At 38.4% G+C, this 18,709-nt stretch overlaps 1 protein-coding gene across 1 annotated transcript in view; it reads left to right on the forward strand.

Annotated features, from left to right (window-relative positions):
* elp4 (elongator acetyltransferase complex subunit 4) overlaps nt 1–18,709 on the forward strand; it is a 59,921-nt gene that overhangs the window by 3,202 nt on the left and 38,010 nt on the right. Inside the window, exons 3-6 of the mRNA XM_085353892.1 lie at nt 11,827–11,948; nt 13,146–13,280; nt 14,692–14,828; nt 17,515–17,599. Of these exons, the coding sequence (XP_085210018.1) occupies nt 11,827–11,948; nt 13,146–13,280; nt 14,692–14,828; nt 17,515–17,599 (479 nt within the window). The remainder of the gene's footprint in view (nt 1–11,826; nt 11,949–13,145; nt 13,281–14,691; nt 14,829–17,514; nt 17,600–18,709) is intronic.

Raw genomic sequence — 18,709 nt, forward strand, 5'->3', positions numbered from 1 at the left:
CAACGTGGGCTTAAACAAGCGAGAACGAGGAACAGACTCGGCGCCGCCAACTCCTTCAAAACAACCGCCAGAGGAGAAAAGAACAAAATCTTCAGAGAAGGAAGATGATATCTCCAATAAAACTATTTTTGAAGCCATTATGGGACTTGACAAAAAATTTGAAGCACAACTGGAGGATATCAAGGAACAAAACAAACAAAGTGCAGCTATGGTTGCCAGCTTGGCTAAGGCTGTAGAGTTTAATGCTGCAGAGATAGTTGATTGCAAACTGAAAGTTGTTAAACTGGCAAATGCGAATGAACAGCTGCTTAATAAAGAAAATGAAGACTTGAAAAGAAGAGTGAGAGAACAAGAGCGCTACCGAATGAGGTGGTGCCTAAAACTGAAAGGGGTGAAGGAAGACAAAGATGAAAACATTAGAGTGAAGGTTTTGCAAACGCTTCAGAAGATTGCCCCTGACTTGAACTTAGAAGAGGCCGTTGATATTGTCCACCGCTTAGGGAAACGAGTTGATGGCAGAAACAGAAACATCATTATTCTATTTACACAGAGGCGAATTAAAGAAGAATTGTGGAGGCGCACCAAAGACTCTTCAACCTGCAAGCAAGAAGGCATCAGCTTCGCGGAGATGTTGCCGCAGGAGGACATACAAGATCGACAGCGCCTATGGCCTCTGGTGGAGGAAGCAAGACGTGCGGGTAAACGGGCCTACTTTCGTGGTCCACATGCCTTCATTGATGGACGCAAAGTTGAGGAAAGACAGGAGAACTAAAAATGACAAAAACTGAAATAGTGGAAACTTGTTCGCGGTCTGAGGAGCTCAGCATTTAGTACTTTTTTTTTCCTTCTTTTTCTCACGTGGTGAGTGATATTCTGTCTATAGTTCATGTTGAATGTTAACATTTGTTTTGGTTCTTTAAATGTTAGGGGTTTAAGAGAACCTGTTAAAAGAAAAGCCTTATTTTTGTACTGCAAAGGTAAAAAATCAAACTGTATTTTTCTACAAGAGACTCATTCATCTGATAGTGATGTATCTTTTTGGTCAAACCAATGGGGTAGCAAAATCCTGTTTAGCCATGGCTCAATGAGGTCGGGGGGTGTAGCAATTTTATTCAATAACTTTCCCGGGGATCTTGTAATACAACGAACTGACTTGAATGGTCATTGGTTGATTGCTGTAATGAGAGTTGAAAGTTTGTTTTTCATTTTAGTCAACGTTTATGGATATAACAATGAAAGTCAGAATAAAATTATGTTAGAAGATATAACTTCAAATATTTTTGAACTTAAAGGTCGATACCCTACAGAATACATTTTAATGGGTGGTGATTGGAATATGACTCCTGATGAATGGACTGATAGATGGCCCTCAAGGACAGGTAGACCACAAAAAAATAACCTAATTATAGAATTTTTGATTAATAACAACTTGACAGATATTTGGAGAGTAAGAAATCCAGAAATTAAGAGCTTTTCCTGGTTTAAACCAAATGGAGCTTGTAAATCTAGAATAGACTATTGGCTAGGAAGTGACATCATTCTTAGCCACACTGTAAAAGTTGCAATGTCAAATGCACCTCTATCTGATCATTGCTTTATTGAACTGTGCTTAGAATCGGAAATTAGACAATCAAATAAAAGAACTTATTGGAAGTTCAATGCCAAACTTTTACAAAATGAAGACTACTGCAACATAGTCAAAAAAATTATAAAAGATATTATGGCTGATCATCTAATTGTAGGATATATCAATAAATGGGAATTCATTAAATTCAAAATTAGAGAATTTAGTATTCAATTCAGTAAAAACATAAGTCAAAAGCAAAGAGAATATGAATGTAAATTATTCCAAGAAATTACTTATTGCTGTAGTAAAGATGATCTAAATACCCAAGAAAGGAGTAAACTTATGGAGTTGCAAACTAAATTAGATCAGCTCTACCTAAATAAAGCAGAAGGAGCTTTTGTGCGTTCACGGGCCAAGTGGATTGAGGAGGGGGAAAGAAATTCTTCATATTTTTTTAATTTAGAAAAGAGCAGACAGAAAAGAAATTTTATATCTTCTCTGTTAATTGATGGCATTGAATGTGACGACCCTAAAATTTTGGAGAATGAAACTTATACATTCTATTCCAATTTATACTCCTCACAGTTCTCCCAAGCAGATTGTGATGTCTTTTTTGATCAAATAGATAATCTGATCCCTAAAATTGATGAATCATTTAAGGAATTATGTGAATCTGACTTCAGAATTGAAGAGTTAGATGCATCTGTTAAGAAAATGGCACTTAATAAATCCCCTGGTCCAGATGGGCTTACAGTTAATTTCTTCCAATTTTTTTGGGAAGACTTACGGGAAATTTTATTCAAAGCTATACTGGCCAGTATTGAAAAGGGAGAATTGATGTCTAGCATGAAACAAGGATTAATTACATTAATTCCTAAACCAAACAAAGATAAACGACAATTGGATAACTTAAGGCCCATAACTTTATTAAATACAGATTATAAAATTTTCTCTAGCTCAGTTGCAACAAGGCTCAAACAAGGGGTTTCAAGTATAATTAGTGAGACACAATCAGGGTTTTTGAAAGACAGGAACATTCATAATAATATCAGATTGGTTTTAGACTTACTGGACTACAATGATCTGATTAGTGATGACAGTTTTATTCTTTTCTTGGACTTTTATAAAGCTTTCGATTCAGTAGAACATCCTTTTATTTTAGAAACACTAACTCGATTTGGATTTGGGGATAAATTTAGGAAGATAATAGATATACTGTATAATGATATAAATAGCTCTGTGTCATTAGGCTATGGCACTGGTAAAAGATTTAGCGTCAAAAGAGGAATTAGGCAAGGGTGTGGAAGCTCTCCGTTGTTGTTCATAATGGTTGTGGAGATGCTCGCAATTCTAATTAAAAACAGCAGCGTTGCCGGAATTGAGATTATGGACAATTCTTTAATAATTAGTCAACTTGCGGATGACACTACTCTTTTCTTAAAAAATGAACATCAGATTCCCCTGGTAAAACAAATAATCACTACATTCTCAAAAGCTTCAGGCTTAAAGTTAAATTTAAATAAATGTGAATTATTGGCATTAAAGGAGTGTAATTCACAATTACTGTACGATATAAAGGTGAAGAAGGAGGTAAAATATTTGGGCATCACAATTTCAAAAGATCACAAAGTCTTAGAAAAAGTAAATATTTTAGATAATGTTGACAAATGTAAGACAATCCTAAATAAGTGGTTACAAAGAGACATCACAATTTTTGGAAGAATATTATTAACCAAAATGGATAGTTTATCTAGATTTATATATCCAGCTTACTCTCTATCAATATCGAATAAAGTTATTAAAACAATTAATAGCTTGAATTTTAATTTTATTTGGAGGAATAAGTGCCATTATATATCTAAAGATGATTTGGTTAAACCATACATTGAAGGCGGTGGAAACGCAATTGATTTTGACATAATGAATGGTGTTTTGAAACTTAAATGGTTAAAATCCTTCCTAAATAATCCACACTCCATTTGGTTTTTTATACCAAGTAAGGTCTTTAACACACTAGGGGGTATCGACTTTCTCCTAAAGTGTGACTTTGAAATTACTAAGCTACCTGCTAAACTCTCTGAATTCCATAAACAGGTCCTTCTTTATTGGAAAATGTTATTTAAACATAATTTCACTCCACATAATAGCCCAATTTGGAACAATAGATATATACTGATGAACAGAAAATCTATTTTTATTCAAGATTGGTTATCAAAAGGTGTTTGGGCAATTGCCCATTTTGTAGATGAGGAAGGACATGTTCTAGGACATCAAGATTTTTGCCAAAAGTTTAATATCCAATGTTCTAAAAGTAAATTTAATCGGGTTATAAAATCCATTCCATTGTCACTTAAAAACATAGTTGTAAATGATATAATATATTCTGACATCTCCCCCAAGTTAAGGCAATTATATATAGATGGTATTCGATTTTGTGATGTTAAATGCAACAATAAGTTTCTTAGATCTTCATTAAGGAGTCTTTATTCTCCAAATTTACTTAGACGTAATTACATATTAAAAGATTTCCAAAGGGAAGAAATTGAAAAAATAAGAACTGATTATATCACCTTCCCTATCCCTCCTAAAGGGAAAGAAGTCCAATTTAAAATCTTGAATAAAATTTACCCGACAAATAGACTCCTTAGTGATAGATTCAAAATAGAAACGGGTAATTGTGTATTTTGTGAAACAGAAGAGGAGGATTTGGACCATCTATTCTTTTTGTGCAATTTTATACAAATATTTTGGTTGGATTTTCATACCTGGCTTTATTCCAGTGGGATTCAAATTACCCCATTTACCTTAAATATGATAATGTTTGGAGTGTTTTTGAAAGAAAAGAAAGCTAATTATGGTGTTAATGTGTTATTAATCTTGTGTAAGTATTTTATACATAAATGTCGCTTTTTTAAGATTAAACCAACACTGGCTCACTGGAAAAACGACCTAAACCTGTTGGTTAAATCTTTGACTTTAGTTAAAAAGAAAAAGGCTGCTTTTTTTGTTTCCTTTATAGAAGATTTTGATTTAGTGAGTTAATAATCTGTTAATTTATGTGACCCCATCTTTATATTTTATTTTCACTATATATGAAAGTTGCTAATATGTAAGAAATGTTTATTCTCTGAATCTGTAATATATGGTGCATTTTGTTTGTATGTTTATATTACTAATAAAATTTAAAAAACAAAAAAAAAACAAAAAAAAAAGAAAAAAAAAAAAAAAAAAAAAACTACCATATCCCAGAATTCATAGCGCGGCCCAGCCAAATTCCAGTTTCCAGCAATGGCGGCCGCTACTAAGTTTTAAAATTACTCATACTAATCTTTCTGGGTCACAAAATAAACTTTTAACATATTTTCAGGCGAGAAAGTAGTTGTGTAAACATCAAATATCTGCTCGGTTTATCAAGATATCCCATATTTGCAAAAGTGCTTCGACGTTTTCAGAGGCGTCTGCTACCCACCAGCTCGACAGCTAGCCGGGAGCTCGAGGGTTACTGATGCGGCCGAGAACGGCACAACTCCCGGCACATCATTTTCAGATCACCGCGGAGTTTCGCTGCTCGGGTTAAACGTAATATATAAGTCACTTAGACAACCTAAAAATGTTATTGTTGGGCTTTTTTCAGTGTTTTGTTCAGTGTTTTGTTTGTTCGTGAGTAAATCGGTTTGGCTGAGATTAAAGTTATTAGATTAGATAAAATAAAACTATTAATCCCCCGGGTGGGTTCCTCCTTGGTTTTCACACAGCTGACTAAACGTCAAACAGAAAACTTATTAAACAGAAGTATGAGACAGTCGAGAATTTACACCAGTGTCTGGTTATATTTTAGATAGCAAGAAGCAGACGGCCGAGTTTATTAAACTCCACCGAGACAGCGGTGACGCTAATCAGAACTAGACCGTCCAATTTCACGCCTTTAAACTTTAAAGGCGTGTTTGTGTGTGTGTTTATACAATTGCTATTATGTTTGAACTTTATGTGTAATGTTACTGACTGCAGAGATCAGTAAGATGTGTGTATTTTTTATTTATTAGTTTTATTTATTTAATATTATTTTTTAATTGAATGACTGTCTAGTAGTTCACAGATGTCGAAAAACTGAGTGTGGTAAAGCCACTGATTTTGTTTATGTATATTTCTGCAATCTGCACATTGTACTGACTTTCATTTTAATGTTTACACCAGGGTTCCTTGTCAGCACTTTATGCTCAGATGTTTGTAAGCTAAAAATAAACTATTGTGTATGTTCAAATATACTGTTGTGATTGAAGAAGTTAAATAAAAATGTCAGTCATCAATTCATGCATCACCTCATGTCATCATAACAGAGGTCTGTCTTCCAGGAAAGAACAGTTTAAAATTAATGTAATATAGTATTGGCCATACTATATGATGTATTGCTTGTCTTTGTTTAATAATACAGAAGACAAAGACCTTAAAAAATAATCGCATATCGCATCGCAATCGCAATATTGGGGCAAAAAATCGCAATTAGATTATTTTCCATAATCGTTCAGCCCTACTATGGAAGCAGTAAGAGTGTACTTAGTTTTTCACATGACTGCATAAAGCTATGTGGAAACTTTCATCTTCACCTTACTGTATATTAAGCCTCAATATGTGTGCAAAGGCATTTTAGGTTTTTATATTTATTTTACCAAATTAAATTAAATAATACAACATATTACAAACATACAAAATATAAGAAATAGCTCTAATATATACAAATAGCTCAATTATAAATATCCAGAATATTACAAAGATTAAAGATATATGATTGACATTCTACTCTAAACTGTAAACTTTAAAAGCTTTGTTATTTTGTTGTTTTCACTGTAGAGGATGTTCAAAAGGGTGTAACTTGTGTACTGTGCATTACATGGAGGAGTTGTACTGGGAGCCACAGGCAGGAATGTCGTTCAGTGGTGCATTTGGGTCAAGTCATTCTCTCACTGAACATGCTCCTGTGACTGGTCAGCACATCATGGTCTGGGTGGGAGTGGATGTTTCCCACAATGCTGTTGTCCATCATTGTCCTTATCTTGGACAACATCCATCTCTCCAACACTACTTTAAGGGAGCTCCATCCAGCTCCATCCCTGCATCCCTTCCTGTAGAGTGCAGTGGTGTTTTTAACCCAGTCCAGTTTATTATCAATGTGTACTCCGAGGTTTTTATAGTCCTCCGCAATGTCCAGATCGAACCCCTGGATTGAAACAGGAATCACAGGTTTCCTGGTCCTCCTAAACCATCAATTCTTTGGTCTTTGTCACATTGAGCTGCAGATGATGGTGCTCACACCATGTGACAAAGGAGTCCACCAGCCCGGTACTCTGTCTCATCACCCTCAAAGGTGCATTCAACCATTCTAGAGTCATCAGAATACTGAAGATGGCAGGTCTCTGTGTAGTGGCTGAAGTCTGTGGTGTAGAGGGTAAACAGGAAAGGGGAGAGGACAGTCCCGTGTGGTGCCCGGTGTTGCTGATCACCTTTTCAGACACACAATATTGAAGATGCACATATTGTAGTCTTTCTGTCAGGTGCTCAACAATCCAGGACACAAGAGAGGCATCCACCTGCATCACTTTCAGCTTATTGCCCAGTAGGGTCGGCCTTATGATATTGAATCCACTGGAAAATTCGAAAAACATGACTTAAAGTGCTCAAAAGCTTCAGTCCACCCGTTACAAAGCTTTCTAAGTTCTTGAATCAACTTTTCTTGAAAATCTTCTCAATGGCATTCCTTTTCTTGTCTCTTGTTCATCTTTTCCTGTCACATTTTCCAGTCAAGTTAACATTAATATGCTTTGATACAGCACTTTGAGAACAGCCAGCCTTTTAAGCAGTGACCTTCTTTGTCTTATGGTCCTTGTGGAGTATGTCGGTAATCATCATGTGGACAACTTTCAAGTCAGCAGTCTTCATCATGATTGCGATTGTTTATACTGAATGACACCAAGAGATATATGATATTTTTGCAGGACCTGAACACAGAGATAAATAATCTAATAATTTCAGGTATTCAAAGAAAAAAAAGTTTTAAAATATTCCACTTTATGTGATTAATATAGAAGACATGAAATTCTGCCTTTTGGAATTCAGTCTGTTGCATAATTAGCTTTTTAGAAACTCTCCGCAGCAGTTTCAATGAAGAGATTTCAAGGCACATAGTTACTTTATCCTCTATATTCCTTTGGGATCAATAAAGTTATTCTTATTCTTTATTCTTATATTCATATATTCATTCGTGTAGAGCCAAAATTAAATGTATTCCTGAAATGAAATCAGCAAGCTACAGCTGACAATATTGTTGGTTGTTCTCTCCATCTTTGTCTTTAACATGTCGCTGTCTAGCAGAATGGCAAATAGACTGATGACCCTTTGGTCTCCAGTTAGAATCCCAGGTGTTCACACTTCTACTGTGATCCTTAATTAATATGCTCATCTGCAGATGTGTTATAGAACTTTTCAGAATTACATTCAAAGCAAGTGGATTTTCTGGGGACATAAATGTCTTCCACTGTATTATTATTGTTATTATTATCATTCATCATAGGCTAGGCTATATGCACTGGTGGACAGTAAGGTTAAGATAGTCATGTTTCCCCTTGAAGCTGTAATTTGTGTGTAGCCAAGGCCTATACCAACTGATGATATTGCTTTGCCCTTTAATTCATCCCCCCAATCGATGCAGGAGTCAGTGATTACACACTAATGCGTTCTTCCCTTCCATTTTGTGAATCAATGTACGGTTGGTTTCATCTGGTAATGAGAGACACAGTAAAGGTGAAATGCGTGTGTGTGCATTCTCTTGTGTTTGTCTCTCAAAGAGTGGTGTGTGTGTGTGTGTGTGTGTGTGTGTGTGTGTGTGTGTGTGTGTGTGTGTGTGTGAGAGAGAGAGAGATGGTGTGTGTGTGTACACTGTGGTGTCTCTGTGTCTGTTTTGTTGTGTGGGTGGGTGGAATGGGGGGAGTTTGGAGTGTGTGTTTGTTTGTGTTTGTTTCAGGCAGTCATCTCCTACACTCTGCCCCTTTAGCTGTGATGGCCTGTTTGTGAGACACAGACATAAAATTATCAGACTGGTCGTTGTCTGCCTTTGAAGTGTCTTGAGCTGTCCATCCTGATTTGTCATCCAGAGGGGGATCAGTCCAGTATGGCTGCTGTCTGAAGATCTCTCATCTCTGTGTTTTTTGCAAGAGGAGGAACAAAGCCTCCAAGCTTTTATTATTTTGGTCATGTATGGTCTCATTCTTATAGTTTTAGTAAATGTCTCTTTTCTTTAATCAGCCATCACCGTTAAATTTCACTACATTTTATGACATGTGAATAAAGGTGCTCTTTGACTATATACATATGGACTATGTTGAGAATTGACCACAATGTGGATGGTGATTGAGAAGATGACATGTTTAACTGTTATTATTATGGTAGAATTTCCTGCTAGGATGCTTAGTGGCATAGGTGGCTTGAAGAGGCCTTAAGAGTTGGTTGGATGCCAGTTGGTTCAGTTTAGTCAGATTTAGATGAAAAACAAAAGATAACTGAAGGGTATATTATGAAGTAAGGAAGTTCAACATAGCTGGGGTTTCTTTGTGTTGGCTGGCTTGACAAAATCTAAATCCCCAGTCAGAGATAACGGGTATCACAACAGTAGTTGACAACTTCAAGCTATGTGCATGCTCGCATAAAAAAAGGAGGATTTCACAAGTCATATGACTGTATTTTCTGCACAAATTGATCCCTACGAGTGCCACCTACTTCAGTTGGAGACATTAACAATTAATGATGATAGAACACAAAAAAAATCTAATAGCAAAAGACGAGAGATTAATGCTACAGAAAGTGATTAATATTGGGATTTAGCACAAAGCAATAAAATAAACATTTTCACTTTAGTTATTTTTATTTCTGATGTGACATCCGTAGATTAGATATTTGAAACTTTAAACTCAATACGTTTTAATATTAAACTGTCCCAGAGCCTACTGAAAGAGATGTGAAAATCACTCGTTTTTTTGCCAAATCAAAATAAAATTATTTTTATTGGTTGAATGGGTATTCTTGGTGATAAATAACTCAGTTAAGGCTTAATATAGCTCACATATACGTTAATATTCCTTCGTAATATATGGTAAACAAAAAACTTTATAAGAAGTGATAAAAGCAAAGAAAAATCAAGTAAAGGTTCTCAGTTAAAACTCGATAATAATTACGTATAAATCAAGTGTATGTTATGAGGGAATTGTGAACAATAACATGAATCATGTAGGTCTTATAAGACTTACATATAAATTAAAAGTATTTTCTTTTGGAGGAAATAGAGATGTTTTTTCTATGTATTTTCTCTATGAATAGCTTCTTATCTGAGCTTTAAGGACACAAATATTTTAAATATGTTTTAAAGGTATATTTTTTGGTGTCAAGGTGATCAGTCAGAAAAATCATAACACCATAGGTCTAACATTAATAAACTGCGCAAAGACAAATGGCAGCTGTGAGTTGAACCCTACCACTGGAGATACATTAATAGACATTAAAGGCTTGCAAATGCTGCTAAATTAACCCTTATTTGTAGTAGTGTTTATAGTAGTGATTCACTTTTTGAAAGCTTTTTTAAACAACTGTATTCTTTTGTTTACCTGCTATGTGTCCTAAATTTAACTCAGCTGCTCAGTAGAAATAATAATAATAGTACTTTATGGACCAAAGACATACAAGGGGAAACATTGTGACCTAGATATTTTCTCCCCTGCAGCTTTAGTAGATATGATTCAGGACTCTTTCTCTCCTGCTCCCTTGTTTGAAGGCAAATGAAGCAGAGGCATTCCCCTTAGTCAGAATAACCAAAAAAAAAACAAAAAACAAAGATGGGGGAAAAAATCATCCCATGACTGTCCAGAGTGACTGATCTACCTCAAAGATATGACTGTCCCCCACCCCCTGTTGCTCCTATACCCTGCCACCTCCCGCCTCCTCCTCATACCCCCCGCCTCAACTGCCTAATGACTCCTGGAGGTTCCATTTGTAAGGCTCCCATAGAAACACAACTACAATAGGCCCCATCTTGAGAGGGCCCATCTGGGAGTCTTTGTGGGGCCTGCTGAAAGCCACAAAGGCCTGCTGACCTAGAAACCCATCAATAAGAGAACAGGGAGCCCCACCGACAACAAATTGAAGAGCCATGGAATTTCCTTAGCCATCCTGAGTCCGTAGGTGAGGACCTGGACCAGGAACGTGGGAGGAGAAGGGAATTCTCCGGATGTTCGAGGATGACACCTCAGGATGTCATTCCCAAGCTGTCAGCTGTATGCCCATTACCTTCAACTGTCACTGCTGCCTTTGTCCTTGTGCCCACTGGTTGTCATTGTGAAGAGAGGCCTATGAAATCTTTACAAAATGGTGATTGTGACAGGAAGCAGCAATAGCATGCTGTGAAGGGTTCTGGGCCCTGCTCTGTAGGGTTTCATATTGATGATGCAGGTTTTTCTGCTGGTTTGGGGGTGAGGAATGGACGGGTGGCTGCTTTGTACGCAAGAACAAAGACTACTTTTGGGAAAGTGTGTTTGCTGTTTAGAATTATGTGCCGGTCCATTTAATGCCTCCTCTAATGTGGCTCTAATGTCACCCCTCAGAGCAGAGATCTGCCCACCGTGCACAACTTACTTTTTACACTGTTAACTACACCTGATGGAAATGATGTGAGAATGATAGTGAAAGGATGCCATTGCCACTTGAATGCACACAAAAATCTGAGAGATTCATGTGAACCTGTGTCAGGAAGCATTTTGAGAGAAGCTCCTACCTTATCCTACTTCTGCCTTCTCTTGTCACTTGTAGTACCTTTCCATTTAGTGGGAGGGTCCAGGTGAATGCTTAAGGCAGGTGTCTTTGTCTCACCTCCACTGCTGTGTGGCGAAATGATAGAAATACTGTTTTAAGACCCTAACAAGAAAGGTGAAGATGTCATCTCCACTTTGATAGTCAGATCACACTACATGTCCCTGTGACATGTCGATTGCCACTTCATGTCCCTCCTAAGGTAACCAGAATGTGCTCCTTACATCAATTACAGTTTGCAGTTGTGATGTGGTCATGAACTGCTGGATCTGTGATGTGTGAATGAATGTTGAAGAAGGAAAGAATATCAACAATGTTTGGCATTAAACAGTTTGGCATTAAACAGAGATTTTTTCCACTTATTATCAAATTCTAATTATTGTTGTCTTTGTTTTATCAATATTTCTTTTTAGAGGAGGACCGATTTGATAGCTACTCTCGCATGATCCTCAAGTACTTCCTGGCAGAAGGAGTGGTGTGTCGGCATGAACTTTTTGTTGCATCAGCTCAAGATAACCCTGATGACATCTTACAGGTATGAGGGGAGGTGTCAGCCATTCTGTAACAACTTGAAATGAAACTGAGGTACTGCAGAGGATGATTTATTTTTCTAAGCTGCGAGTTTTGACGCCAAGGTGGCCTTGTGTTGTTATGTCTGCTTTAACATTTTCCCGTACAACTGTCAAACAAAAAGAACTTTGTTTGAATGTTGGAAAGTACTTGTGGATGTTTGTATAATTCATATATATATATATATATATATATATACACACACACACACACAGATATGATAGATTTTTTTGTGCTCATAATATAAACCCCCACCTGCTTTACAGTGCAGGCACACAGCTTTTGCTAACATGTGTCAGGGTCAATGGGGGTATCTGGGAGGTCGAGGGTGGCCTGGTTATAGCATTGTTGAAATGTTTCCCGACGTATCACTTTGTGAGGAGCACCATAGCCCCAGAAGCTGATTGCCACCCCGCATAAGGGAGGGGGGCCTCTCTCCCACTGATTGATAGTGGGAGGGGTCATGGCGTCACCCTCTCTTTACATATCAAAGACTTATTAAGAGAGGGGGGCTCCCAATGGGAATATATCACATCATTTAGTGTTTTCACAGCTACATTTGCAGTATTCTAGTTTTCTGATGTTAAGGTTCCTCTTTATGGATTACCATAAGATGCAGTTAAGTGCTTAGAAGGAGAAATGAAGTTGTGATGCACTGTAGTATTGTTGTTACTTAACTAGAGAGATTTAGTTTTGAGTCTCTTATCAGGATCTCTTTCCACATTGTATTTATGTTAAGCCTTAGAAACTGAGATTAAATTCTGCAATGAGTCAGTCTTTAGATTATTATTTTTTTGTAATGTAATACACATGATTATATATCCTGCTGTGTTGCCACTACAGTTGTTTTTAGTTTAAAATATTTGGCCTGCACATAAACTTTTATAAAAACCATGTTATTAGAAACTCATTGGCACTTATGATGCTAAATCATTCAGGATCTAGTTTTTGACCCACCACTGGTAATAATGACAGGTATCTGTTTATTTTAATTCTTTTATATGGATTTAAAAAAATTTTTTTATCATAATAAACTGATGCCCAGGTTCTTCTTACACTGGGACTTTCCATAGTCCCCATATTCTACTCAAAATTTCCATACCAATAGAAATAACTAACCCTTATACCAGTTACATGAAGTGTAATGTACTGTTTTGAACAGGAACTCCCTGCTCCCATCTTGGACGATGTGGCCATTCACAAGCCTGTGGAACAGCCCAGGCTGTCTTGTGAACCCCAGGACAATTTGGATGCTATGAAGATTGCCTGGCGCTATCAGAATCTACCTAAAGTGCAGGTAGTCAGATTGATATATACATTATATATAATGTCTCCTATTGTGTTGGAGTAAAGGTAATCTTTTTTTAATTTTTAAAAGTTCAAAATGTGTCTCTGTTAATGATGATTTGCCAATGGATTGCACTGGCACTCTGGTCTTTAGTGGTTTGGCAATTGTCTCAACCACTAAATCTATCAGCTTCTAAACTCCTTTGTGGGGTGAATGAGGCCTCAGCCTCTCCTTTCAGAGCTGGGCCAGATTACTCACACTTAACTGGCAATAGGTAGGCTTTTCACTGGTCCCCAACTTGCATATACACACATATACACACGCCTGCACCCCTGCTTAGCCTGGGAAACAAGAGTACTTTGCAGCCTGTGCATTGACATGTCTGCTCGCTCAACCCTATGACCCAGACCTGCGCCTCTGTCTTTCCCCAAATCCCTGCCTTTCCCCCTGCTAGGGTCGGCAGCCCTACACTCTTTCTTCCGCTTTGAGGAGAGGTGACCCTCCCCTTCTACTTCTCTGCAGTCTACCCCCGTTGCTCTATAATCCATATCGCTATGTGGATTAACAGCACACAGTGTGTCCCTGGGGATCCTCTCCTTCTTTCTCTCTCCCTGGAAACTTCTTTATATCTGTGTCCTTTCCTCACCTCTCCCCCTTCCCCTGTAAAATCGTCTTTACAAACCACTAGTAAGCCCAACCAGAGGATTTGCATCCCAAATTCACCCGCAGAGTCAACGCTTACTTTCCCCTTACACACACCTCTCCTGGCATAGCCCACTGAGTTGCTCTCCCGATGAAGACATCAGATCAAAGGTGAGGCCGTCAGGGCGGGGATGGAACGCTAAGCGGGTTGCCTAGCTCACAAAGAGAAGATGAGCTCCTGACCCCCCTGCCCTCCTGACCCCCTCGTCCCGCCAGGAGAGGGACACACCGGGGGCCCTAATCCAGATTAGGAGTAGATTAAGGGCCCCTTTAACAATAGAATCCCTGGTTTCACTCAGAGAGAAGAGCTAAAACTCTCTCTTTCAGCTGCAGGAAAACATCCGCCTTCCCTGCGTCCGTGATGCGTTTGCTTTCACAGCCAGAAGTGGACATTTATGTGAAGAAATGATTAAGAGTGTGGTCATAGTGGTTATTTAACTTCTCTGCTGTAGGAATGTGGAGGAATGACCCATAAACAATGCAATTGCTTTACCATGGAGCGGAAAAACAAACTCTTTACAAATTAGGAAAACAAATAAGTTTTTTTTTCTTGTGAACTGTTCTATTCTTATTTGAAAAACATTAAATACACACCAATTATTTAAAAAAGTTCAAAGCAGGTAGAGGTGTCCGATTTTATTGAAAGTGGTTTTTAAATTAATTGGGTTAGATTTTTTATTGTTTCACTTTCCAAAAATTGACCCTTTGACCTTTTCAGAGTGCCCTGGCCTCTTCTTCCCGATTTGGGCATTACTATGATGTTTCCAAGACAATGGAGCCAGAAATTCGCCAGGCAGCCAAGTGCCACCGCTTCTACCTTCCAGAACATCCCACCCAGTCATCAACAACAAACAGGTAAAAGGACAAGACACTATCAACAGAACACATGGAAACCAATGAGACACGATCCACAGAACAAAGGCACACAAGCACGACACCACCCACAAAACACAGTTATACAAATAAGACATCATCCACAGAACACAGGTAAGCAAACATGGCATTTTTCACAGAATACAGGTACAATGCAAACAGACCAACATCATTTTAAGGTAACATTACTGTATTGTAACTGTCACATGAATTAAAGAAGAGAGTATGAGAGGACTGAGGTTTCTCCCTTTGGTTAAGATTTGTAGGAAATTATTAAACTTTAGGCTTGCAAGGTATAATTGCTTTCCTTGTTATTTGATTAATAATCATTATATTCTCTTTTCTTGATTACATTTTTTAATGTCTATAATTTTACACAGTATATTTTTTAATGGCTTACAAAACATAATTTATCATGTATATGTCCCTTTTTGAGTCTAGGATCCACTGCTATTGAATTAATTATATGAAACATGATTATTATATTTCCTAATTTTCTGTTATTCCCCAAATCAGTCAAGTTTATGTGTTTTCATTAGTTATAGCAGCAAAGCAAGCATGCATCTTGCTAAATTTTGCATTAATAGTTTATGCTTTTCATTGATTTTCTTCAAAATACGAAAATGTCATATCTGTAAGGCTGAAATCGCTTTTTTGTGCTTTTTACATACCTGCTCAAAAGTATCCACATTGTTTTGTACTTTTGAGTCAAATGTCCACTTTCAAAAATATACTGATGCAAATTCATTAAAATCTGGCTGGTTTGTCTTCTGTTCTGAGCAGCGTGCCACTGGCCCAAGTCATTCAGGCTCTTGGAAAGGTTGCGTATGTCTATTCAAATAAGGGCCTTGTTTGCTCAGCGTCTGTTTGATTTCTCCTGCATTGAGTGTACTTAGGGTTCAGAGGTCATGCAGGCTCTTTACTCAAAGAGTGTTGCTGAACACACAAGTGCACACGAAGGCACACTCACACACACACAGGGTAAATATAGCAATCTGGAGCACAGAGGATGTGGAGGAGGCTTTATGGTATCACTCTTCTTTTATGTCAGCAAACAGACTCTTTAGCAGAGCAACTGTCCCAATACACTGAATTTTGTTAACATTCACTTTCAAAAGTGTGGATGGTAAAGTGGACACCACTAGCTGTTATAACTCAACATTGCCTAATGGAAAAACATAAAAGAAAAAAAAATCTTGTCCACTGATGAATCTAAGTAAGCCTGACATAGTGGTGCTGTTGTAGTGTCTGAATGGGTTATAGATCTCACAGGCATTTTGACAGCGGGAAACTACACCTGCACTGCAGCATTGTGCCCCAAGCCCGCCCCGGTATTAACACACATGCATGTGCTCACATACACAGTGCATTGCACACGCACATGTACCACACAAACTCCTAAGCAGGCTACTCCCCCTTGCACGTGTCCAAAGCCCCATGTTGATACCCTAGCTGTTAAATTGCTTCGTTTCACTTGAAGGCATAATTGGCACAAATTGCTCTCTAGGTGATACAGATCCTGTTGTTTAAGACCAAGCATCCCCGTTCTCTCCTCTTTTCTTCCCTTGCTGAAATATGAACGCTGAGATAAAGAAGCTTCCCTGTGCATGATCCTAATTAGCTGACGCACTAGCCCCTGTAGCTAAGCACCTAGACCTTTTTGGTACCTGAATGAGGGCTGCTCAGTAGGGGTAGCTAAAACACAATGCTGCCTCTCACAATGGCTGCCAACCAGTAGCAACCTCCTCAACTACATGTCACACCATCCCAGCCCCCTACCTCAGAGCTGGGGCATGGGCAGAGAGGCCGTGGAGGGTAGGTGTCCCTCTTTCACCAAGCCAGCTCTATCATTAGCCACAGCGGGGTCAGGAGGCACCATTGTTGTGTTGAATAACTGAAATAGAGTACGTGGATATACTTGGCCAAGTGTAATCAACACGAGTGTGTATTACTGTTCTTTATACATGGCTATTGGCGTGTGACCAATCTATGTGTATCAGCTTTTGTAGCCTGCAGGTCGAATTGACAACTGACATAGCAGCCCAGTGTGAGTTACCACAGAGTGGTCATTACAATGGTGGGGCGTTCTTAAGTGGAGGGTCTTGTGTAAAAAGATGGGGTTAACATTCCTGTTGGCCATCCTATAGACACACGGAAGTCCCTTGATTGTTGCTAAATGTTGCTCTGATAACACTGTATGCCCTTTGGCAGTGGTGCACATCTTACCCCTGATTAAACCCAAAATGCTGTTCCCTGTTAATTTTAGATATCAACCCATTAATTCTCCTGTCCTTCTCACGTATCATCTTTGCTGTGCGTATGTTTGTGCATATGCGCGTCTCATCTGTCTATCTGTCTGTCTCGGCACAATCAGATCCTCAGGGAGCTGACAGAGAACCAGTCATGTTGTAATTTAATCAACCAAATAAATTAATTGGATCTCTTGATATGGATCATCTGTCTGCTTCAGTGGCTACAGAAAAGCACAGTCAGGAAGAACATGCTGCAGTCATAGACGATTAAACTACTGCGGTGATAGGCTTGGCCCAGTTTTATCAAAATAGTCTCAGTGACAATTTACATATATTAAATAACCCTTTTGTGTTCTCTTTCTGGGTGTCTGCTTCACTGTTCCCATTCTTTCTGCCCTACCCTGTGCTCTCTCCAGTCGCATGATTGAGTCTTACTCTGCATTGCTGAAGTCCCTTCAAGAGGTCATACACAGAGAAGGCTTTGATTTGTCTACCCCCATGGTAAGAACCAGTATTATATCTGTTTCATTTGAGAGTCTGGAAATGGATGATTTTGCAATTACAGTTTGTATTTTCAATTATTGCAGCCCGTCCCTTCAACAAAAACATCTAATACACATAGAAAGATGTAACTCTATGGGTTTACTTTTTTGGCTAAAACTGTAAACAAAACAATCGAATAAAAATATGATCCACTTCAGGTGATCCTTCAGTTTTAAATTTGCTCCTTTCTGCCCATTCAACCAGTTGCAGCCTTTAAAATGTTCAAAGAAACACTTATCAGTGCTGGGTGATCCAAATCTCTGTGATATAACCTAAACCATGTTTCGTGTGCATTATTGTTTATGGTAAGTGTATGGCAACGATGCTGAACTCTGAAACTGTACCAGGTTACAAATACCACGTCTTAAGCTCACTTTTAATTACAAGCTATTGTTCATATAAATGTTTGTTACAAGCACTGGAGTAGCACAGAGGGAGATACTAGATCTGCATCTGTGACCCCCAACCACTACTTGAGCCTGTTTACCTCTTTCTCACCTGCTCAGGTTGACCTCACCTGTGTGTTCCCAGCTGTGTGTCTTATCTTTGACATAAATCTTCGGAATAATCACCGGTTCTCTTCAGAGTGCCAGAAGCATTTGTGGCCTTATCTACCTCACTTTCCATACTTGTTTATTAAATGTCCTACTGTTAATTTAAAACAATACTTAATAAGTAGTGTTCATACACAAAAGCATGTAAACTCTATTATTTGTGATCCAGTGCGTGCATGTGCATGTATGAACACACACATATGTGCGCGCCTTATTCACCTACATTCTGTGACCCCTCTGCTTGTCACCTGGAGCCACCTCTCCCCCCCTGTCACTCACGCACAAGATTTACCTCCCCTACCCCCCACTTTCCCTCCCCAAGCGCTGTCAATCACACACCAGATTAACTGCTGACATCATTAAAGCAGTGTGGCCGCCCGATGTGCTGTTGGCACAGTCCAGGAATGCAGACTAGCACAGGGCGACATGGGCACACACAGAAAAAAGGCCAGTATGGATGATAGTGTGTATGCATCTTTATGTTGATTCGTTTATCTGCTTTTGGGAGACTGCT

This window comes from Diplotaxodon limnothrissa, linkage group LG1, assembly GCF_057381915.1.
Source record: "Diplotaxodon limnothrissa isolate DT_005_m linkage group LG1, D_limnothrissa_male_GT1.1, whole genome shotgun sequence".
NCBI lineage: Eukaryota > Metazoa > Chordata > Actinopteri > Cichliformes > Cichlidae > Diplotaxodon > Diplotaxodon limnothrissa.